General features: G+C 40.4%; 1 protein-coding gene and 1 long non-coding RNA gene across 3 annotated transcripts in view; one reads left to right on the top strand and one right to left on the bottom strand.

Moving 5' to 3' along the window:
• zgc:153184 (uncharacterized protein LOC751652 homolog) overlaps positions 1 to 16,174 on the top strand; it is a 35,939-nt gene extending 19,765 nt beyond the window's left edge. The window contains exons 2-7 of one of the 2 annotated variants that reach the window (XM_060944159.1): positions 1,302 to 1,385; positions 3,868 to 3,942; positions 4,172 to 4,243; positions 7,858 to 8,052; positions 11,436 to 11,915; positions 13,891 to 16,174. In XM_060944159.1, the coding sequence (XP_060800142.1) occupies positions 1,302 to 1,385; positions 3,868 to 3,942; positions 4,172 to 4,243; positions 7,858 to 8,052; positions 11,436 to 11,915; positions 13,891 to 13,923 (939 nt within the window). In that variant the 3' untranslated portion in view covers positions 13,924 to 16,174. The remainder of the gene's footprint in view (positions 1 to 1,301; positions 1,386 to 3,867; positions 3,943 to 4,171; positions 4,244 to 7,857; positions 8,053 to 11,435; positions 11,916 to 13,890) is intronic. The other variant, XM_060944160.1, reaches the window with a different exon arrangement.
• Positions 16,175 to 22,840: 6,666 nt separating this feature from the next.
• Positions 22,841 to 23,910, bottom strand: LOC132901631 (uncharacterized). Its single transcript, XR_009656878.1, has 3 exons — positions 23,471 to 23,910; positions 23,303 to 23,374; positions 22,841 to 23,172 (listed from the first exon to the last, which is right to left on the bottom strand). It is a non-coding gene; the product is annotated as an uncharacterized LOC132901631 (long non-coding RNA).
• Between the last annotated feature and the right edge of the window lie 585 nt (positions 23,911 to 24,495).

Raw genomic sequence — 24,495 nt, 5'->3', positions numbered from 1 at the left:
AGAACATGCAAACTCCACACAGAAAGCCCCTCGTCAGCTACTGGGCTCAAACCCAGAACCTTCTTGCTGTGAGGCGACAGTGCTAACCACTACACCACCATGCCACCTCTTGGGGGAAAAATCTTAAATCTTATAAGCAAAGGACCAGTGTGGTTGTAGGTTCTTCAGGTTTTTCATCTCATTATCTCTAGCCGCTTTATCCTGTTCCACAGGGTCGCAGGCAAGCTGGAGCCTATCCCAGCTGACTACGGGCGAAAGGCGGGGTACACCCTGGACAAGTCGCCAGGTCATCACAGGGCTGACACACAGACACAGGCAACCATTCACACCTACGGTCAATTTAGAGTCACCAGTTAACCTAACCTGCATGTCTTTGGACTGTGGGGGAAATCAGAGCACCTGGAGGAAACCCACACAGAAAGGCCCTTGCTGGCCACAGGGCTCGAACCCAGACCTTCTTGCTGTGAGGCGATAGCGCTAACCACTACACCACCGTGCCACCCCCAGGGTTTTCGTTCCAAACAAAATTCAGACTTTATGTAGGTGTTATGGGGTGTGGCTCAAACTTCTCATCTCATTATCTCTAGCCGCTTTATCCTGTTCTACAGGGTCACAGGCAAGCTGGAGCCTATCCCAGCTGACTACGGGCGAAAGGCGGGGTACACCCTGGACAAGTCGCCAGGTCATCACAGGGCTGACACATAGACACAGACATCCATTCACACTCACATTCACACCTACGGTCAATTTAGAGTCACCAGTTAACCTAACCTGGATGTCTTTGGACTGTGGGGGAAACCGGAGCACCCGGAGGAAACCCACGCGGACACGGGGAGAACATGCAAACTCCGCACAGAAAGGCCCTCGCCGGCCACGGGGCTCGAACCCAGACCTTCTTGCTGTGAGGTGACAGCGCTAACCACTACACCACCGTGCCGCCCCCAGGGTTTTCCTTCCAAACAAAATTCAGACTTTATGTAGGTGTTATGGGGTGTGGCTCAAACTTGAGAATGAAATTAAAGACCCCAATCCTAAGATTATGTGGTATAAAAATATGCCTTATTTTTACTGACAGAGCTCAGGAGCTGCCTTAGATTTCCATTCTAAGGAACTTGACTTTACTCAAGAATTCTCTGTTCTTTCTGCAGTACAATAAAACATGTCAAATGTCATATATGTGGCACACACATTACACAAGATGTAGCTAAAGATTCATTTTAAAATCGATTCATTTAACAGTACAAACTTGCATGTATGAATACATTCATGATACAAAGCATCACCCTTACCTTTCTTTTCAGGAGGCAACTCCAGTCAAGGTATCAGTGGCTGAACTGGCTGGGAAGTTCAAAAGTCATCCACTGCCAATGCCAGGGAATTCTGAGGTAATAGTTAATTTAATTTACTTGAGACTATTCTTGTAAGTTCCTACAGTTTTTACATGTCACTCACAGCAAAGACAGAACAGACAGGTTCGGAGTTGTGCACTGGAGTATTTCATGCGCAGCTAAAAGTGATTTACTAGTAGTAGTAAGTCTGACTGACAGGACTTATAATCTTCAAGACATTTTGCCAGTCACCCAAGACAGGCTTTATCAGTCCTTAGAGTTGAGTCTAGTAGCCCTGAAATGTCTTTATAATTATAACCCAAGTACGGTCACATTGATGTATGACTACTAGGCACTTAAAATTAGTTGGATGACTACATGCCAAGAAAGGCAATCAGTATGCATTCACATCTTAGCCATAATCTGTTTAAGGAATACTTCGGGATGTGCTGTTATTTAAAAAATTATCAACAACTGGGAGGAGTGATGCAGCCTGGTACGAAGCAGAGTTATTGTTATTACTCCAGAGTTTAACATTTTCCTATAACAGCACATCCTGGAGTGTTTTATTCCTCTTATACCACAGCAATTTGCCAACAATTCCATTTTTATTATTTGTTACAAAATGTAGTTACATTTTATGAAAAAAAAAAAGCAAGCTTCTGTTATCAGTTACATTACAGGCATTTAGCAGGTGCTCTTATCCAGAGCAACGTATAACATACCCATAGCAGCCTGGGGTTAGGTGCCTTGCTCAAGGGCACTTCAGTCATTCCTGCTGGTCCAGGGAATCAAACCAGCAACCTTTTGTTCCCAAAGCTGCTTCTCTGACCTTTAGACCATATCTTCCCCAATTTCCTATTGATTTACATTATAGCAGTTATAAACAGATGTTTTGTCACGTTCTCTTGAAGTTCGCAGCTTGTTACAGCTTCCTGTTAAAGGAACAGTCCACCGTACTTCCATAATGAAATATGTTCTTCTCTGAATTGAGACGAGCTGATCCGTACCTCTCCGAGCTTTGTGCGACCTCCCAGTCAGTCAGACGCGCTGTTACTCCTGTTAGCAATGTAGCTAGGCTCAGCATGGCCAATGGTATTTTTTGGGGCTGTAGTTAGATGCGACCAAACTCTTCCACGTTTTTCCTGTTTACATAGGTTTATATGACCAGTGACATGAAACAAAGTTCAGTTACACAAATTGAAATGTGGCGATTTTCTATGCTATGGAAAGTCCGCACTATAATGACAGGCGTACTAACACCTTCTGCGCGCTTCGACAGCGCATTGATACCTTCACTCCTGTTTTCCCCCTCTCCCCCCTCTCCCCCGCAGGCTACTTGTCTTGGTGGTCACGTTGGTTGTATTGACGGAAGTTAGGGGGGGCGGGGGAGAGGGGGAAAACAGGAGTGAAGGTATCAATGCGCTGTCGAAGCGCGCAGAAGGTGTTAGTACGCCTGTCATTATAGTGCGGACTTTCCATAGCATAGAAAATCGCCATGTTTCAATTTGTGTAACTGAACTTGTTTCATGTCACTGGTCATATAAACCTATGTAAACAGGAAAAACGTGGATGAGTTTGGTCGCATCTAACTACAGCCCCAAAAAATACCATTGGCCATGCTGAGCCTAGCTACATTGCTAACAGGAGTGACAGCGCGTCTGACTGACTGGGAGGTCGCACAAAGCTCGGAGAGGTACGGATCAGCTCGTCTCAATTCAGAGAAGAACATATTTCATTATGGAAGTACGGTGGACTGTTCCTTTAAAGGGGACATATTATGAAAAACTCATTTTTTTTTCAGTGCTTGTTCACTGTACATTTGGGTAAGTCAGTCAGCTTACTTTGGGCTGCCTATTTTAGAAAACGTGCTTCAACAAGCCTTTCAGATTTGGCTCTCCTTTTTATGTCACAAGGGGAGCTCATCAGAATTATGCCACCCCATAATTCTATCATCTGAGTATCTCCACTCATGGCTTGAAAACTGCCTTTACAAATGAATATGAGGAAAGTGCTACCTGATTAGCTGATTTGGGGGGTGCAGTGGCTTATTATCATATAAAGGAACAGGCCCTCAAACTGGCTGTTTTGAACAGGGATGTTTAGACAGGGTGAGAAGGGTAAAGGCTGTAGTGTTTTATCCTTATGGTATTTTGACCAAAGTATGCCACTGACTTTTCATTAAGACCTCAGGGAGCTGTGTCAACTTGTGGAAAAGTTGTATGTCTCCTTTATATGACAACACTGATTAAAAAAAAAAAATCTGTTTATTGTTAAGCTTAGATTATGTGGCGTGCCCTCCATACAAGTCCCTGTTAATGAGCTGTTACTATAGAAGCTATAACGTCCTTAAACAAGTGCGTTATTATAAAATTGTGATTTGTTGTCACTATTATCAGAGCTGCTGTTCTACGCTAGTGCCGTGGTATAAATATAGATGTATATAGACATAGAATTGATAAAAAGCCATCATATTGATCATTAGCATTCTGCATATGCTGTCTGATTTGTAATGCAAGTCCATCTATTACTGTCTCAGAGAAAACCTGTTCAAAGGAGCCCTCCATGTTCTGTGCAATTACACGACCAGATGGATTGTGAGAGTGATAAGGAGGTGAGAATTTAATTGAACAGTCAGTGAATGTAACATTCAGCATTATGTACAATCAAGAAGACTTTATTCTGACCTAGGCCAAGCTTAACAGCTTGTACAGAAACAGTGTACAGGAACAGCTTCACTTAACATATTGTTAGGTATAGTGTTTACATTAGCATGTAATGGGGTTAAAGTTTTTCGTTTATTCTGCCATACGTTATGACCTATACTGTATTTTCCGTCAAAGAAACCGACTATTACACCTCAACCTCCTCCAAAGACCAAGCTGAAGAATTCTCCCCTCATAGAGAAACTGCAGGTAAACATCCTGTTCAGATTTCTTTCTCTCTGTGCTATTCGTACAGATTTTCTTGTTTTTAGTAAAATAAAGTACATTATATTTTATTTTAATATTAAATACTACATGACGCTGTGTGACGGTGCAAGCTCTTATTAGCATTTGGCTCAGAATCCCTTTTTGTCCAAGTGTATATGAATCAGCAGTTCTCAGAAGTTAAAGGAAGCACTTTGCACAGGAAATGCTCCATTTTGCAGCTTCCTTTATCAGTACTTTCAGTATTTGTGGCATCCGTGCAAACAGTTAGTGATTACTGATAACTTTTAGCACAAAGATTTCCTACTACACACTCATTTATTGCAAAATATACAGTACTATTTCTGTCTGATGAAGTCAGCTCCTCTCACGTGATCTCAGGCCAATGAATATTAGGATAGCTACATATAAATTTGGGAGTGCACCCACTTGAAGAGATTTGCTATTTTCTTCACTTTATGTATCTCTGCTACCACACAGTGTTCAATTTTTGTATTTAAAGTTGTATTAGAATAAAAAATATATATCAATATACACACTAGGGGTATAGCAATGAGTGAGACACAGTGGTTAGTATTGTCGCCTCACAGAAGCAAGATGGTTCTGGATTTGAACCACACAACCTTTCTCTGTGAAGCATGTTCTTTTCATGCCTGTGTGGGTTTCCTCCGACAGTCCAAAGACATGTAGATTAGGTCAGTTGGTTACTTGAAATTTCCCATCAGTGTGAACATGAGTGTGAATGGTTGGTTGTCTCTTTGTTAGCCCTGCAATAGATTGGCAACCTGTTCGGCTGGGATTGGCTCCAGCTTCTCCTGCAGAAGAAGAAGAAGCCTTTATTTGTCACATGACACTCAAGCACAGTGAAATTCATCTTCTGCATTTAACCTATCTGAAGCAGTGAACACACACATGCACACACACAAGTGAGCAATGAGCACACACACATACCCAGAGCAGTGGGCAGCCATGCTACAGCGCCTGGGGAGCAGTTGGGGGTTAGGTGCCTTGCTCAAGGGCACCTCAGCCCAAGGCCGCCTCATGTTAATCTAACCACATGTCTTTGAACTGTGGGGGAAACCAGAGGAAACCCACGCAACCCTGACGGATAAGCAGTATAGATAATGGTTGGATGGTGTAACCATGCCGTTATCTGTACCTGTGCGCTATCTGTCTTTGGATTTGGAGTGAGCATGATCAAGACTGGAAGGGTGGTGTTGTTTTTTTAAACGTGAACCCTACCACTATGTCCCTGGTAACACGGCTGCAGGAAAAGGAAGTGATTTTTTTTCATTCACTAATTTTAACAAGATGTAGCAGAATATAACTTTATTCGTATTTTAAGATAAGATAAGATAGCTTTTTATTATCCCACAAGGAGAAATTTACATTATTACAGCAGCAGATAAGGCAGTGAAGGAGTAGTGCAAAAGTACTAAGTATACAAAAAAGGAAATATATATATATATATATATATATATATATATATATATATATATATATATATACACACACACTACCGTTCAAAAGTTTGGGGTCACCCAGACAATTTTGTGTTTTCCATGAAAAGTCACACTTTTATTTACCACCATAAGTTGTAAAATGAATAGAAAATATAGTCAAGACATTTTTCTGGCCATTTTGAGCATTTAATCGACCCCACAAATGTGATGCTCCAGAAACTCAATCTGCTCAAAGGAAGGTCAGTTTTATAGCTTCTCTAAAGAGCTCAACTGTTTTCAGCTGTGCTAACATGATTGTACAAGGGTTTTCTAATCATCCATTAGCCTTCTGAGGCAATGAGCAAACACATTGTACCATTAGAACACTGGAGTGAGAGTTGCTGGAAATGGGCCTCTATACACCTATGGAGATATTGCACCAAAAACCACACATTTGCAGCTAGAATAGTCATTTACCACATTAGCAATGTATAGAGTGGATTTCTGATTAGTTTAAAGTGATCTTCATTGAAAAGAACAGTGCTTTTCTTTCAAAAATAAGGACATTTCAAAAGTGACCCCAAACTTTTGACCGGTTGTGTGTGTGTATGTATGTGTATATATATATATATATATATATATATATATATATATATATATATATATATATATAATGTGTGTATATATATATATATATATATGTGTGTGTGTGTATATATATATATATATATATATATATATATATGTATGTGTGTGTGTGTGTATATATATATATGTATATATATATGTGTGTATATATATATATATATATATATATATATATATATATATATATGTGTGTGTGTGTGTGTGTGTGTGTGTGTGTGTGTAAATAAAAGAAATAAACTACAAATTTAGAGATTAAAAAAATTAACAAATTTGCATAAATTAAATGGTTTGCAGATATATAGTTAACATAAGTGTATTACAAAGGTGGTATTGCACGTGTAAGTATTGCACAGGTATTATTACCAGTATTACCCAGATAGTATTACACAAGTAATACTAAACTGTAAAATTTCAGGAGTATTTTATTTATACTCCTGAAATTGTACAGTTCCTCAACCTCGTCTACTTCATTCGAGTTCAGAATCAGTATCTACTGATTACTCAAGCATGCTTGAACTCTCATCACATGAAAGTAAAATAATTTCCGTTGTTTCCTGCAGGATCTAGTCTCAAATCAATGCATTTTCTCGTAAGCCATTTTAAAAAACAGAATTTTCTGTCTCCTGTTTGTTTCTGTGTTTGTATTAATTTATCTGTTCAAACCAGATAATATATTTCTATTCAGTTACATCTCTAATACACACTGTCCATATCGTGTGGTAGTTCTGGAGGATTTACAGTAGCGTTTAGGGATTTATAGAGCTACAGCTCTGTCCCTGTACTGTAGCTTGTAGTTGGCCCAGGCTTGCTTGCTAATCAGATCAGGTCTTAGCCCTGTTGCCAGGCTGCTGACTTGTCCTACTCTTGACTTAGCAACCATGAAACAAAAGGGCTGCAACTTCTCTTTTCTTTTTCTCTCCTGTACAGGTAGGAAGCACATGTAGTGCCATCTCTAATTCAAATAGTAGCTGTCCAATTTTCACTGAAATGTTCTTTCTTGTTTTGGATGATCTGTGCTTGATCTAGGTCATGTGCTTTTTCTATCTTCTAGTTTGTGTGTCAACAACATTTTGAGGACTTGACCTCAGTGTGTTTCCAAATATGTAAATAGTAGACAGATAGCTAAATAAATAAATGTTAGGCTTGTAGCTACAGTAATAATGAATGTCCAGCCCTAAGAGTATCTCAACTTCCTTCTTCTGATTATATCTGTGATGATTTTTTTTCAATAGCTCATTCTAAAAGATGAATGCAGATTAGATTAAGCTAGTGGATATAGCTCTAGTGGCACAGTTTGGGGCACAAAGTCTCTATACTCACTGCCCACTGATGCAGACTTGCACTAAACACGTAATCCTAATTTTCATTGTACATTGTGCAATGACAATAAAGGCATTGAACTGAATTGAATTGAATAACGAATCACTTTTCACATATTAATTTATACAATACATTAACATCATGTGGAATGTATGTGGTCCAATGTTACTTTTTTCTTGTCCCATGTAGGCCAATCCCATATTGTCACCTAATATACTGCTCAACTCGGCTAAAAGTCCAGAAGGGAAGCAACAGGCTGTACCATTCTGTCCCATCAGTCCCCAGAGTCTCACCCTGAGGCCCTCTCAGCAGCAAGGTGCCAATGAGGTGCCCATCAGCTTTGAGCAACCAGCTGAGGGCACCACACTGCCCAGCTTCAACAAGGTCTGACTGCTTTACTCAGCTCCTCAATGCTAAACACTGAATCATACAAGGAGAGTTGAGGCCATTTTAAGGGGACCGTATTGTTGAAAGTTTAGCGATTAAAAATGAAAGGAAACAGAGATCAGGTGTTAATTTAAAAACGCAGTAACAATAATTATAATAATGTTAAAATATTGTTATAAACAATAATTAGCATATTTATGTTTTATATATAGAAATGATAGGGGCGGCACAGTGGTGTAGTGGTTAGCGCTGTCACCTCACGGCAAGAAGGTCCGGGTTCGAGCCCCGGGGTTGGCGAGGGCCTTTCTGTGTGGAGTTTGCATGTTCTCCCCGTGTCCGCGTGGGTTTCCTCCGGGTGCTCCGGTTTCCCCCACAGTCCAAAGACATGCAGGTTAGGTTAACTGGTGACTCTAAATTGACCGTAGGTGTGAATGTGAGTGTGAATGGTTGTCTGTGTCTATGTGTCAGCCCTGTGATGACCTGGCGACTTGTCCAGGGTGTACCCCGGCTTTCACCCGTAGTCAGCTGGGATAGGCTCCAGCTTGCCTGCGACCCTGTAGAACAGGATAAAGCGGCTAGAGATAATGAGATGAGATATAGAAATGATTCATAACATTAATGAATAAATCACATTAAGTAATCAGTCTACATTCACCAGTGAACTAACTATAAATCTATGACCCAGGTACACTGGGTGTGAGGTGGAAATATGATCCACTGCAGTCCAATTGTGCATGTACGTTCTCACCTAGCAGCAATTTATCACAGACATTTCACCTACCAGCATGTGTTATCAGCACAAGTACTGTATATATTATATTATATTATGGTGGTGTAATGGTTAGCACTGTCGCCTCACAGCAAGAAGGTTCTGGGTTTGAACCCAGTGGCCGATGAGGGCCTTTCTGTGTGGAATTTGCATGTTCTCCACGTGTCTGTGTGGTTTTCCTCCCACAGTCCAAAGATATGCAGGTTAGGTTAATTGGTGGCTCTAAATTGACCGCGAGTGGTTGTTTGTGTCTGTGTGTGTGTCAGCCTTGCGATGAGTTGGCGACTTGTCCAGGGTGTACCCCGCCTCTCGCCCATGGTCAGCTGGGATAGGCTCCAGCTTGCCCCCCGCGACCCCACAAGGGATAAGTGATTACAGATAAAACAAACATTATATTATATTATTGCCAGTATTATAAGTATCAAGGCTGGCTTTTATTGTACTTGATACTCACTATATTCAGTATGTGTTGTATTTTTCACATTATGTACTGAAAGACACATTTACTCTCATCTCATCTCATTATCTCTAGCCGCTTTATCCTGTTCTACAGGGTCGCAGGCAAGCTGGAGCCTATCCCAGCTGACTACGGGCGAAAGGCGGGGTACACCCTGGACAAGTCGCCAGGTCATCACAGGGCTGACACATAGACACAGACAACCATTCACACTCACATTCACACCTACGGTCAATTTAGAGTCACCAGTTAACCTAACCTGCATGTCTTTGGACTGTGGGGGAAACCGGAGCACCCGGAGGAAACCCACGCGGACATGGGTAGAACATGCAAACTCCGCACAGAAAGGCCCTCGCCGGCCACGGGGCTCGAACCCAGACCTTCTTGCTGTGAGGCGACAGTGCTAACCACCGTGCCACCCCACATTTACTCTGTAGCTGAATATTATACACAAAGTCCTCAAGTTGAGAAAAATGTTTGGGCATCTGTTATATAGTTATAGGAGTATCCTCTGGTTGTTATACTTTCACATGTTCTCGTCCTCATTTGAATATTTGTAGGTTCCATGACCTCTACCAGTTCGAAGACCCAAACCAGATTAGTGAATGAATATAGATACTGCTGTTGTTACACTCTGAACTGAGTGTAAACTTAACAGCAAGAAGTTCTGATTTGGTGTTATACACATACAAAGAAGGGCACATTAGCTGCAGAGGTTGCGCTGTTTTCAGAGCCTAAGCTCCATATCAGCTCAGAGTGGCTAGCAATGGAGGATAAAAACTGTAATCCGTTTAACCCGCTTCCTTCTCACACCATTACACCTCTCTATGAAGTTAGGTTAGAATCTTAATAACCACTGTTTTATGTGGAATGATTTATTTTAAGATCATGAATAACTACTGTATGCACTAGACACAGAGGGAGCATGCCCATGTCCCATAGCACAGTTGTGGCTGGTATTACTTTAAATGTACAGTTTGTATATTTATGAAGATGTACAATCTTTGATAAGCACTTCATCCTCATCAGCATCAGAGTGGATCTGAAGTCAAACCCGGGTACACTGGGTGTGAGGTGGAAATATGGTCCATTGCAGTCCAATTGCTCATGTACGTTCTCACCTAGCAGCAATTTATCACAGACATTTCACCTACCAGCATGTGTTATGTGAAGTGAGAGGAACCCAGAGAACCCTAAGGAAACCCACACAGGGAGAATATGTGAATCTCTACACAAACAACCTGAGCTCAGGATCTGGAGCTGTGAAGCACCAATGAAAGCTGCTGCGCCATAGTGCCACCTTTTGGCCAATAATACACACCCCTACTCATTCATAGGTTTCTCTGTATTTTGACTATTTTCTGCATTGTAGAACAATACTGAAGACATCAAAACTATGTACTAACATCTGGAACATCTATGGAATTATGTGGTAAACAAAAAAGTGTTGTTAAAACAAAATATGTTTCATATTTTAGATTCTTCAAAGTAGCCACTGTTCACCTTGATGACGCTTTGCACACTATTGACATTATCTTAACCAGCTTCATGAGGTAGCCACCTAGAATGCAAAAGTTAATTAGTGCAATTTTTTGCCTTCTTAATGTGTTGATCAAACAGTAAATAATAAAAATACAGTAAATAGCCCTATTCCACAACTGTAATCCATATTATGTCAAGAACTGATCAACTAAGTAAAGAGAAATGACATCCATCATTACTTTAAGACATGAAGTGTCTTTTCACTCATAATAATAAAGAAAAAACACTGATTTTGAAGGTCGGTCTTCATTTGAGGCTTAGATCTTTCAGGCATAGAAATTAGCTCCACCACCCAGCTAAGAGAACAACTCCCAAAGCGTACAGAGTTTTAATTAAAGGGGGTCAGTTAGAGGGATTTTTTTCCTTCAAATGTTTTCATTGCAATTTTTTATTCTCATACGGAGCATACTGTCCTAGAAATTACAAATTTTTCCAAATACAATCAAATTAATACAGTCAGTTTTTCTTATTCACGTTCTTTAGAAATCCCTTAAAATACAGCATCTCCTTCCAGATGAAGATACATCTTAAAAAAGACTCCTAAAAGTGGATCTTGTGTCATGTTGCTACACCAATAAAATAGTGACACTGTTTTGCTTTTTGTCTCCACAGAGTCGAGTCCGGCTGTCTTTTAAGCGGCGGCCACCCACACGCCAGCGCAGGAAGTCAGCAGATGAAGAGGGGGGTCCAGACACACCTGAGGAAAACAGGTCTTCTTGTGATCTGCACAGTCCTGATGACACTCCTGACAAGAATGGCAATACTAAGGATGCGTTGAATGTTGCTCAGGAAGAGACACACGAGAGCCAGGAAGACTCTGCTCCTTCCATCACTGTACAAGACACAGAGCTGCAGGAAGAACACAATGATGTGACCAAGGACATTGAGGGTACTGAAGACACTGAAGGGGAGAACAAGGACAAAGAACAAGTAGCAGAGGAAAAGAGCTCAGGAGATCCTGAGGCTTCAGAAGCTGTGGACAACCAACAAGAGAAAAAGGCACTTGAGGAACATAGTGTAGAGGAGATGGAAGGATCAAAAACAGAAGAAGAAACTTCAGGACAGTCTACTGAAGAGAACATGGATGCAGAGGTAACTATTTCAAACTAATGGCACATGAGCATGCATTATGAGAGAATACATAACTGCACAAAGTTCAGTGTAGACTAGCTGTCATAAGTCAACTTTCTTGAGTGCCTAAGCATGGTATGCAATTATGTGACATGCCTTGGTTGGCTGAAGTGTTGCAAGAGATGAGATAATGCCAATTCCCTTAACTATGCAATATTTATCATTGCCGGGGGCATCGTGGCTCAGGTGGATGGGGCGCCGTGCCATGGATCCGGGGACCCGGGTTCGGTTCTGGCCCGGGGTCATTTCCCTATCCCTCCCCATCTCTCTCTCCCGCTCATTTCCTGTCTCTGCACTGTCCTATCCAATGAAGGTGCAAAAAGCCCAAAAAAAATCTTAAAAAAAAAAAAAATGTATCATTGCCTTCCAGTAGGGAAGATTTGGGGGGGGGCCTGCGGTGTGAACAATCCGGGGCCTCACCGCTAGGGGGGCCCCCACTGGTTGGGATTTTTTTTTTGTATTAAAAACTTAAGAGTTTCTTCCACTCCACCATGGGTGAGTCGTGGCTGTCAGACCTGGCGCTGCTCTGTATCGAGAGAGACATTGAGGTCAATAAGGATAAAGTAGTCGACAGATTTGCAAACATAAAGGAGAGGATGCTAAAGCTCAAAATAGATTAAATGTTTTTGCAGTGTGCATGTCCTTTTAGGCTACGTGTCTGTTTTTTCTTTTTTGAAATTCTTAAAAGTGGGCCAACTTTTAACATTCTTGAGTTCACAGTCGCTCATTTTCCTGATAGGCGTGGGCTATGGGATATTGTTTTCATTTAGCCTAAGTTTCTTTTCTTTAAAAAGGATGGGATAGTTGTTGTCCCTTTAACATGTTAAATGAGTTTGCAAAGTTGTTGTTTGCTTGTTTAACCAGAATAGGCAGCTATGATCAAAGTTTTTTTTTTCTGAAATAAACATGTATTAAATATTTTGGTTTGTACTGCATGTTACATGTGTGAATGGAAAGGTTGCTGAAATTACGCTAGTGTAGGTCAACATTTAGAATTGGCTAGTATAATAGACTGTTTGGGCTACTGCAACATATCGGAGGGGGGGGGGCAAACATCTCCCGCCCCCCCGACACAATACCCGAGCTCCGCCCCAGTCGCCTTCCTAATATCTTTATTTAGGAATTTCTTAAATTCACATGAAGCTTTGTTTACGGAGAAGGCTAAATCTAATTTGTTTGACCAAATTCAGTTCAGTTAGTCAGACTGTAGTTTGCATATCTGTAATGGTTGTTATAGTAACGACACAAGTGTGTGTACGCTGAGTAGTGCAGGGTAGTAACAAACTACCAACATGCCAATAAGTAATGTTCAAATCAAATAAAATTGTATTGGTCTCTTACACACAATTTACTTCAACAAAATGTACTTACATAGAAGTAGAAAAAGAAAAATAGAATATATAAGATCGATGGCAGAAAAAATATGAACTGTGTGTGAAATACACATACAAATACTGAATGTTTATACAGTATAAAGATAATATCCAGTCATGGTTCTGAACATAGTTGTCTTAGACAACAGCAATAAACACTGAAGAAGGTGCTGTATGCCGTGTTTGATGTGTATGAGGCCCTCTACTCACATGCGTTCCTGATTTTTATCTACGGTTGTAGTTCTTGTTGCATATTTATGATTATGCCAAGAAGCACTAAGCCCCATAACACCACGTGGAAAAAAAATATATGTATGTATCTTTTTTAATTTCCTGCTCAAATCAGAAAAAAAATAAAACCTGAGCTGCTTTGCCTGAAAATAGCATCATTTGTCCATTTAAAACGCAGTATGTTTTCAAGAAAGGAGAACCATACCTTGTTTTAAAAGTAATAATTAAGTTGGAGAAGAGGAGTTAATTGCTGTCAGAACCTCAATTAATCCACATTGCTTGTGAATTTGTGAGATTTATAATGAATCCAAACTTGTATAATTTTTTTTCAGGATCAAGATCAGGATCAAGCTTCTGCAGACTGAGATGGACAAAAATATAGCTGTGAAAGGTAGAGAGTGCAATGGAGGACATCTACCAGAGGAAGAACACTGGCCAAATGCAGAGACTTGTGTTTTATAACATTGGATGAGCAGAAAACAAAGTGTGTATTAAATGTGGGAAGGATATAAACCTTTCCTGATCTTTTTTCTTCTCTTTCTGGATCATGACACCAGTGTACACTTCAGAACCTGATATCGTGTAGCTTACAAATGTAGTCTTTAAACTGTCAGTAGAATGCAATGGCATCAGAGTGGTGCAGATACTGTTAAGGAGTAACGATGTTGCTAGCGGCTCTTACTAAACCTCAAATACTATGCAAAGTATGTAATGTGACAGAGCAGGTTTTAACCTCTTTAAAAATTAAGCAACTGTAACTATGCAAACAGTCCTTCGGGACCTGATGATAATTTGTTGGATAAGACTGACTATAGAGCTTTATTTAAGGCCTTTTTTGGATTCAGTTTTATATACCTTGAATTATTATTTCATGTTATTATTGATGACGCATTGGTGGCACAGTGGTTCTATAATACCAAAAAGCTTACATCTAGCAGCCGAAAGGGTTTCTTTGTCAGAAAAGGTTCAAAGTTCAAGTCTAACTTGAACCCCATTCTAAGGCTAATATTATTATGCATAAGGAATAACACAGGGGTGGCACGGTGGTGTAGTGGTTAGCACTGTTGCCTCACAGCAAGAAGGTCCTGGGTTTGAGCCCAGTGGCTGATGAGGGCCTTTCTGTGTGGAGTTTGCATGCTTTTCCCATGTCTGCATGGGTTTCCTCAGGGTGCTCCGGTTTCCCCCACAGTTCAAAGACATGCAGGCTAGGCTAATTGGTGGCTCTAAATTGACCGTAGATGTCAGTGTGAATGGTTGTCTGTGTCTATCAGTGCGTTTACATGCACATCCAAATTGAGCTAAGGGTCCCAGCAGGGGTGCCAGAGAAATCCAATCCTACATGCACACAAGGAAATCGAGCTATTGTGTGAGGTACATTGTGCACCTGAGCCACAGGTGGCGCTACACGCCCCATCGTGTTGGTACACTTCCGGTTGTCGTCATGAAGAAGAGCTATTCAAGCGTATAAACAAAGTTATCAGTTCCGTGTCCACAAGAAGAACGACGACGAGGACAGCAACATCGAGATGTATATATTCAACTCCTTAAGCTGAATGAGTGTGAACTCTATCTCCTCATTGCTCCAGAAGTGCACGTTTCTACTACTGTTGTCATGCCAACCGAGGCTGTTGTGTTTCCCGCTTGTGGTCTCGTCACTCGTCACTTCCGGAAGGGGCAGTGCTGAAGTAAGTAGCTCGACTACGTAGCTCGATAGGGTTTACATGCACTAAATAGCTCGGCTACAATCGCATAATCTAGGTCGCATAGCTCGATTACGAGAAATCCAGTTTGGTTCGATTTCAGCCGAGCTAAGGTGTTTCCATGGCATTTAGAACTTCGATTTCAGTTGAGCTATGGCAGAAATTCGATTTTCTCTATGTGCATGTAAACGCACTGTATGTGTCAGCCCTGCAATGACCTGGCGACTTGTCCAGGGTGTACCTCCAGCTTGCAAGCAACCTAGCAGCTACAAATAATGGATGGATGGATAAGGAATACACACAACAGACCGTGCTGTTATACAAAAATAATGCACAACTCCTGACATATCGGATTTGAGAATGAACAAACACTTAACTTCTGAAACTGTTGTTGCCACAAGGTGTTGAGTTTGACTCCCAGAACAACCAGAAATTCAGCTATTCAGCTCTATGATAAGGTTGGATTTTACTTCACTTGTAAGTTGCTTGGGCTAAAACTGTCTGCCAGATGAATATATGTAAATGGGTTAGTTTTTATTATTAGGTTGCCATGCTGCTCTTAAAAACGTAGGGTTAAGGAATACAATGATTGATTGCTTTTTTTTTTTAAACTGTAGCACTCTGATGTCCACAATGGGGCAGTCAAGCAAGTTTAATGTAAACTTAACAGTTTTTCCATTGATAGAAAACAACTGAAAGTGACTGTAGCAATGCGTGTGATTAATAACTGCATAAACACAGTTTTTGGTAAAATGTGATCAACTTGTAAAAGAGTAATAATGACAACAACAAAATATGGTTATTTATGAGAGTTGACAAGGTTTTGTTTGGTCTTCACAAAACCAGTATCGCACTGTAAAATTCACCATGGTTTAAATCAGTAAATTGGCTTTTTGATACCTCGAATCTTTCTCCATATGCTTCTCTGACTCAATCCTTCTTTTCCTCTTGCTTTTTAGATAAACTCCCTTTAATTTTTCAAGGCAAGATTTGTGTCTTGACTTGAATGACATTTAATTATACCCTCAGGTGCAGTCATTACACTGAAGCTACCAAATAGAAGCCACATCTGATAGTCTATTGAAAGCCAAGATCAACTGATTAAACAGGTGGAATTAAGTGTAGCTCCTGCTGGATTGGAATGCAAACTTGCACCCACACTGGCTCTTTGCAGATAGGATTGGACACCCTTGATTCTCTGGCACCGGTCTGACTTCCATTCCTTACACCAGCCATTAATTCCAGTCCTACAGGGCCAGAGTCTTGCACAGATTGATGAGTTCCCTGCTCAAAGACACCTGTTTCAACACACCAGTTGATTACCCATTTCAAGTATGTTAGAGCAGGGATTCTAGACCTGGAATTCATGACTGCTGTCTTAATACACAACTGGCTACACACACACACAGAATAATTTTCAGTTTCATATTCTGTTTTTCCTGCTGATCCAAGTAATATGCTACTTTCTGACCACTGCAACCCTGATCTTTCTGAGTCGACATGGGTGTATTGGAGCAAGAAAAATACTCAAAACTATGCAGTCCAGGGATAATCCAGGAGCATGGCTGGGACACTGATTTAGTACCCCTGTCTAGGTCATTATTTGAAGTCCTGGAGGGCCTGAGTACAGCACAGCTTGATTTCTCTGCTCTCACATAAGTAAATTCGAAAGTTAACTGGTGACTTAAATCAGGTGTCTCTTGCTGCTCACAAGTCTTGTCAGAAATTACTCACTTAAGCTCACTTAAACCTTGAACACCACCACAATGTTGTATTTACAACTTGGCAACTCATATTCTGTTCGAGTAGGGACGTCACCAGTTTGTGACTTGACTCTGGCTCTTTGGGCCTGAAGTTGAAGATCCATACATTATTGTCAGGCACACTTACCATATGGGTCATTTTGGTATACAATCAGTACATTGGAGTTTTATTTTATTGAAATGCCTTTTAAAGGCAGCATTACACACACAATTGGTTCTGTTATGTGAACAATCAGAAGAAGGAGAGGGCAGGGTCATAGCAACTTTGAATGCAGTAGCTACATTCAAAGTTTTGCACCACTGCTACTTAGCTGTCCAACTACACAAAGTAGCACAAGTCGCACCAGAGGAAGCCTGCATTATCTCTGTTTTTTAAAAAACAAAAAAACCCCAAGCTGGCTCAAAGAGGAAACTTACACATTTCCTTTTGCAGTGCAAACTGCAGAGCACCCTATGATGCAGAAGTAGCTAAATTCATAATACTGCCCTTAGAAAGCATTTCAGTATGATCATAGTATTAACCATGCCTCATTTGGTGGTATGCCGTTTGTCAGTTCTACTCTACACGATTGGTAAAATGGACCAATACCGACGAGATATTATTTGGATAGAGGACCCTTACTGTATATTTTAATATTTGCTATATTGTTTTTGTTGTTGTTGTTGCTGTTCTTCTTCGTCTTATTGTTGTTGTTCTAATTTGTCTTCTTGTTGTTATCTCACCCACTATGGAGGTAAAAAAAGGGCTCTGTAGCCAAAAAAAGAAAAGACAAGGGCTTTGTGGTGCAATGGATAGTGTGTTGGACTTCTAGCGTCGTTAGTGAAGCATTGCAAAGGTTGTGGGTTCAAGTCCCACCAGAGTCATTTGTCTTCTTATTTAAAAAAAAAAAAAGGGGGGGGGGGGCAGCACGGTGGTGTAGTGGTTAGCACTGTCGACTCACAGCAAGAAGGTTCTGGGTTCAAGCCCAGTGACTGATGGAGGACCTTTCTGTGTGGAGTTTGTGTGTTCTCCCTGTGTCTGCATGGGTTTCCTCCAGGTGCTCCAGTTTCCCCCACAGTTCAAAGACATGCAGTTAGGTTAACATGGGGCAGCCTTGGGCTGAAGTGCCCTTGAGCAAGGTACCTGACCCCTAACTGCTCCCTGGGTGCTGTAGTATGGCTGCCCACTGCTCTGGGTGCGTGTGTTCACTGCTTCAGATGGGTTAAATGCAGACGATGAATTTCACTGTGCTTGAGTGTGCGTGTGACAAAGGCTTCTTCTTGTTTTCGGTCGGGTTTCTTTGTTTTTTTGTTAACAATATTACGGGAAAACAGCTGGATCAATCTTCATGAAACTTTCAGGATGGGCATTGATTTCAAATAGAACCTCCAGCATTTTGAGGGTCATCCGGTCAAGGTCACCAAAAAGGTCAAAATCATTTTTGTTGTGGCTACTGCCTCATATAGAGGTGCTAGCCACTACGTCATCGTGCTGTAAGAGTGTAACAATCGCGCACTGCGCATGCACATACACGTGTTCCGATTAAAATGGCTGGTGAGTGTATACAATTTGGTTCACCATTCGAAATATGTGGACGAGACTAAAGAAATTGCTTTCAGACATGTTTATGCTGATTACAGAGGGAAAGTGCGTTCCACTGAGCTCTAGCGCCGGGCCATTTCCGGGAAATAAGAGTTTGGGCCATGGCGACAGCGTGTGTATGTCAGCCTTGGTTCGGAGGTTTCAGTTTCGAAAACTGTAAGAGGTAAGAGTAGAATAATATAAAGTACAGACACTTGGGTATATTTTACTTCTGTGATTTTTAAATTGTTCATTTTTGGATTACGCTTCATTTTTGTGGCTACTGCCTCAGAGTAAATATATATGCTATATTTACTGTATGGACATGGTATCAGAAAACAATTTTATTTATAAGCAATAGCCACATGTACCCATAGGGTACCTATTTTTTTCGTGATATCTTCCTTCATATTCATCATAAGTGCTACCAGGGGAGGTTTGTTTTGCCTGGCAACACTTATTGTTGTTATTCTTATTTCTCTTCTTATTATTACTGTACAACTTAGAGCTCCACTCTAAAGACAGTGGAGATGATTGTAGACTTCAGGAGGAGCTCTACTACACCCTCCCCCATCACCCTGTTTGACTCCTCAGTAACCTCTGTGGAATATTTTCACTTCCTGGGCACTATAATCACCCAGGACCTTAAGTGGGAGATGAACACCTGCTCTCTCACCAAGAAAGCACAGCAGAGGATGTTCTTCCTGCGGCAGTTGAAGAAGTTTGATCTGCCAAAGACAATGATGGTGCACTTTTACACCACGATCATTGAGTCCATCCTCACTTCCTCCATCACCGTCTGGTACACTGCTGCCACTGCCAGGGACCAGGGCAGACTGCAGCGCATCATTCGCTCTGCTGAGAGGACGATTGGCTGCAACCTTCCATCTCTTCAGGACCTGTAGGTATGAGTCCAGGACCCTGAGGAGAGCAGAAAGGATTGTGGCTGACCTCTCTCATCCTGCACACAAACTTTTTGAAGCACTCCCCTCTGGTAGGAGGTTGCGGTCCATTGGAACCAAAACATCATGACATAAGGCCAGCTTCTTCCCCACTGCAGCTGGCCTCATCAATAAGGTCAGAGACCCTCACTGACTTTAACCTCACACTTCCAATCTGTAACATTAATGAACTTTGTCTCTGAACTGCATTTTTGCACATTTCAAGGTCATCGTCATTCTGTGAATTTTTATTGCACATTCCGGCACACACTGTACAGCTTGGCTGTTGACTTAGCCCATTACATGTTCTCTTCCTCTCACACATTCATATCATGTCTCTTCTCCATCTTCATCATGTGACCTATTTTTGTCATTTCAGGACATATTGTACAGCTTAGACTTCAACGACTTATGCACATACCCCTTAAATTTGTCCACTTTTCAAATTTGTATATCTCAGATTCTTCTATTTTTTTATTCTATGTATATAGCTACTTTTGTCTTTGCTAACTTCCATCCATTATCTGTAGCCGCTTATCCTGTTCTACAGGGTCACAGGCAAGCTGGAGCCTATCCCAGCTGACTATGGGCGAGAGGTGGGGTACACCCTGGACAAGTCGCCACGTTATCGTAGGGCTGACACACAGAGTCAAGTCATTTATTTATATAGCACATATAAAAACAACAGGGGTTGAGCCAAAGTGCTTCACAAAAAAGTTAGCTAAGAAGTCTTAACATGGGCAATTAGATTATACAGTGGGGCAAAAAAGTATTTAGTCAGTCACCAATTGTGCAAGTTCTCCCACTTAAAAAGATGAGAGAGGCCTGTAATTTTCATCATAGGTACACTTCAACTATGAGAGACAGAATGAGAAAAAAAAATCCAGAAAATCACAGTCTGATTTTTAAAGAATTTATTTGCAAATTATGGTGGAAAATAAGTATTTGGTCAATAACAAAAGTTCATCTCAATACTTTGTTATATACCCTTTGTTGGCAATGACAGAGGTCAAACGTTTTCTGTAAGTCTTCACAAGGTTTTCACACACTGTTGCTGGTATTTTGGCCCATTCCTCCATGCAGATCTCCTCTAGAGCAGTGATGTTTTGGGGCTGTCGCTGGGCACAAGGGCGTAACTTTGTGTTCAAAGTTGGTGGGGACATTTCCAGGCACGATACTTCCCTTCAAGGGGGGTCAGGGGGCATGGTCCCCCTGGAGAAAATTTAGAAAGATCCCGTTTTAAGGCTTAATTTTGATGCATTTTGAGATGCGTACTATGGCCTCACTACTTTTATGAAAACCATTTCAGGGCAGGCTGTCAATGGGTATGCAGTGAAAGGCTGGAAACATGATGGACCAAACAAATGTAGAACTGGGGGGGATCCTGCCCCAGAAAATTTTGTGAATCTTCACACATAAATAAAGCAATCTGATGCACTCTGATGGGTAAAAGGTGGTAAAATACACCTACCAAATACTCTCTTGCACACTGGTTGATTGAACAAACTTTACATATGAACTATATACACACTACACATTATTACTAGATTCTGTGGAAGGACTTGTGTCCTGCAGTACAACCGCTATATGAAAAAATACACAATAAACAGTATCATCTTAAAACATTCATTGCCATCTTTTTATTGTTGATTCTAGTGTCACAAAAAAACAATAGGGCCACCAACAATGCTCAGTCAAAACAGATACAAACTAAGGGGTAAGGGATAGCACATAAACAGGACTACTCAAAACTAAACCAGGACTATGGTCTAAACCAGAACTTCAATGTTTCAGCCAGGGCAAACACGGATCACATCAGGACTAAACCAAGGCTAAACCACAAACAAGAGCAAACTAAACTAGAATTAATATAATAATAAACTAGATTATACCTGGACTAAACCAGGATTACACCAGGTCTGGGAAGAAACAGGTGTAGCAGTTTCAACAAGGCACAAATTAATAATATAATAAAGGAAATCTAGGTGATTTTATAATCTGTGTAATTTCTGCAAACCACAAAATGTATTTGCAAGTCAAACAATTCAATTCAAATTATTACAAAATTTAAAACATTTCAAAAAGAAACGAACATCTCAACATTAGGGACGAACATCACAATAATGTAAAAAAGCCTCCAGTTTACAGTTATTTAAATAATAATAATAATAATTAAAAAGAAACAAAAAAATGAAACTTCCCTTGCCCTCCATGTAAGACTATGCACCACAGTATTCATTTAAAAGTACCAAACACCTTCCTTCTCCTCTCACTTACTTCCGCAAACTGCTGACAAATGTCTTTAATGTTCACATTGTCCAGTTTGGTCCAATGAGTCGTTGGTTGCTACACACATAGCAGAGAGCTGCCGCCAATCAGGTTACAGCTCTCAAAACAGCAGCTAAGCGGCGGTGTTCTGAAATTTCTTCCTACCTATAATTTCTTCCTACCCGTAGCGGAAATTTATAGCTGTATCTGAAATTTCTTCCTACCTATAATTTCTTCCTACCTGTAGCGGAAATTTATAGCTGTATCTGATATTTTGTCCTACCTTGTGAAAATATCCTACCAGCACAAATATCTTCTTCCCTCTGTGTTCAGGGTGGTAGCAAATTATTATAGACATCAAACCCCTATAAATATCTGCTTCCCTCCATCTTTTAGGTGGTAGCACATTATTATAGATATCAAATCCCCATAAATATCTCCTTCCTCTGTGTTCAGGGTGGTAGCAAATTATTATAGACATCAAACCCCTATAAATATCTGCTTCCCTCCATCTTTTAGGTGGTAGCACATTATTATAGATATCAAATCCCCATAAATATCTGCTTCCTCTGTGTTGAGGGTGGTAGCAAATTATTATAGACATATAACCCCTATAAATATCTGCTTCCCTCCATCTTTTAGGTGGTAGCACATTATTATAGATATCAAATCCCCATAAATATCTGCTTCCTCTGTGTTCAGGGTGGTAGCAAATTATTATAGACATCAAACCCCTATAAATATCTGCTTCCCTCCATCTTTTAGGTGGTAGCACATTATTATAGATATCAAATCCCCATAAATATCTGCTTCCTCTGTGTTCAGGGTGGTAGCAAATTATTATAGACATATAACCCCTATAAATATCTCCTTCCCTCCATCTTTTAGGTGGTAGCACATTATTATAGATATCAAATCCCCATAAATATCTGCTTCCTCTGTGTTCAGGGTGGTAGCAAATTATTACAGACATATAACCCCTATAAATATCTCCTTCCCTCCATCTTTTAGGTGGTAGCACATTATTATAGATATCAAATCCCCATAAATATCTGCTTCCTCTGTGTTCAGGGTGGTAGCAAATTATTACAGTACAGTGAATATGGTCCAACAACTACTTCAACTTTGCCGCGGTCTTTAGCCGCCCAGAGTTCCTTCATTAAAACAAATACAAAGAAAAAGTGTGGCAAAATATATTTATTAACTTTATGAAAACGTGAATAAATCTTGCAACTTCTGCAGCTGATTTGGACTTGAGTGGAAAAGCTTCCACCCACTTGGAAAAAAAATCAGTAGCTGTCAAAATGTATTGAAAGCCATTGACAGTTTTGGGAAGTGGTCCAGTAAGGTCGATCCCAATCAAATCCCACACGCCAGAGACCTAAAAAAAAGTAATATAAAGATAACCATAACACTAAACTGTTCACCTCCCATAAGGACATAGGGAGAATGTGATTTCACACTATTGTTACCTACTGTATAGTTTTGCACGAGTATTAATATGTATTTACCTTTATCGGCTGCAACTCCCCCACTGCAGTCAATGGTTTTCCAACCTTTTGGCATCTGTCACATTCTAAGATCTTGAAAATATATAAACTACATTATTAACATTATTTGTGTGTGACAGTCAGTTTATATTAAACAAACAAACAAAAAAAACATTAAAAAAAACATACCCAATTTTTTATGTATACAGACATCCCGGTCCAGTAGAACCTGGAAGAGATTGCTGCCCATGTTTTAAGGATGCCAGTATGACCTCCCATGGGGGAGGAATGGAACTCCATGAAAAGTCTCCTGGCTTCCTCCCTCTTTTTCACCACCTTCTTACTACCAAACCAGAGATCTTTTTCTGTTAATGATACATTACTTTAATAATGCGTTATCGCCACATACAGTATTCTAAATAACATGCATCATAGACTTGTGATACTAACCCCTTACTCTGAATTTGGAGGCATATCTCCTCAGGTTTTGCCTCTGACTTTTTCCATACCCCGAGGGGTATGTGCCTTCTGTCAGGAGGGCATGCACCTGATCCCATTTACTTTCCATGTCTGTACAGTAATGTTAAAATGACTGTAGGTCAATACACTCTCAAAAGAGATGTGTTAAAAACAACACATATTTAACACATCAGCGTGTTTATATAAGGACAACACAGTTTGTGTTAATAAATGTGTTGAACTCTATAACACAGTAACTGTGTTGAACTATTTAACACACTAGTGTGTTAAAACAACACAGTTTGTGTTTTATTAAATAAATAATTAAATAAATTAAATATTAAATAAATAAAACACAAACTGTGTTGTTTTAACACACTAGTGTGTTAAATAGTTCAACACAGTTACTGTGTTATAGAGTTCAACACATTTATTAACACAAACTGTGTTGTCCTTATATAAACACGCTGATGTGTTAAATATGTGTTGTTTTTAACACATCTCTTTTGAGAGTGTATCATAGAGACTTGCAAACGAGCCTATGTAATACCAGAGACATGCAAACCCTGCGCTAATGTAAAGGTAGGCTACTGAGTAAGTTTCGAAACAGCTGGTAAACAGAGCTATTACACATCGAACTGCATGCTCTCAGAAACAATCATATCATGTATCATAAAAACGTACATCGTCTTGTAAACTAGCTTAGGCTACACAGCGAGATAATGTATTGTAAAGATGTATTTCGTCTCGCAAAC

Source organism: Neoarius graeffei, chromosome 17, assembly GCF_027579695.1.
Source record: "Neoarius graeffei isolate fNeoGra1 chromosome 17, fNeoGra1.pri, whole genome shotgun sequence".
Classification (NCBI taxonomy): Eukaryota; Metazoa; Chordata; class Actinopteri; order Siluriformes; family Ariidae; genus Neoarius; species Neoarius graeffei.
Note: the sequence above shows the minus strand (reverse complement) of the source record. Positions and strands in the feature narration are given on the sequence as shown.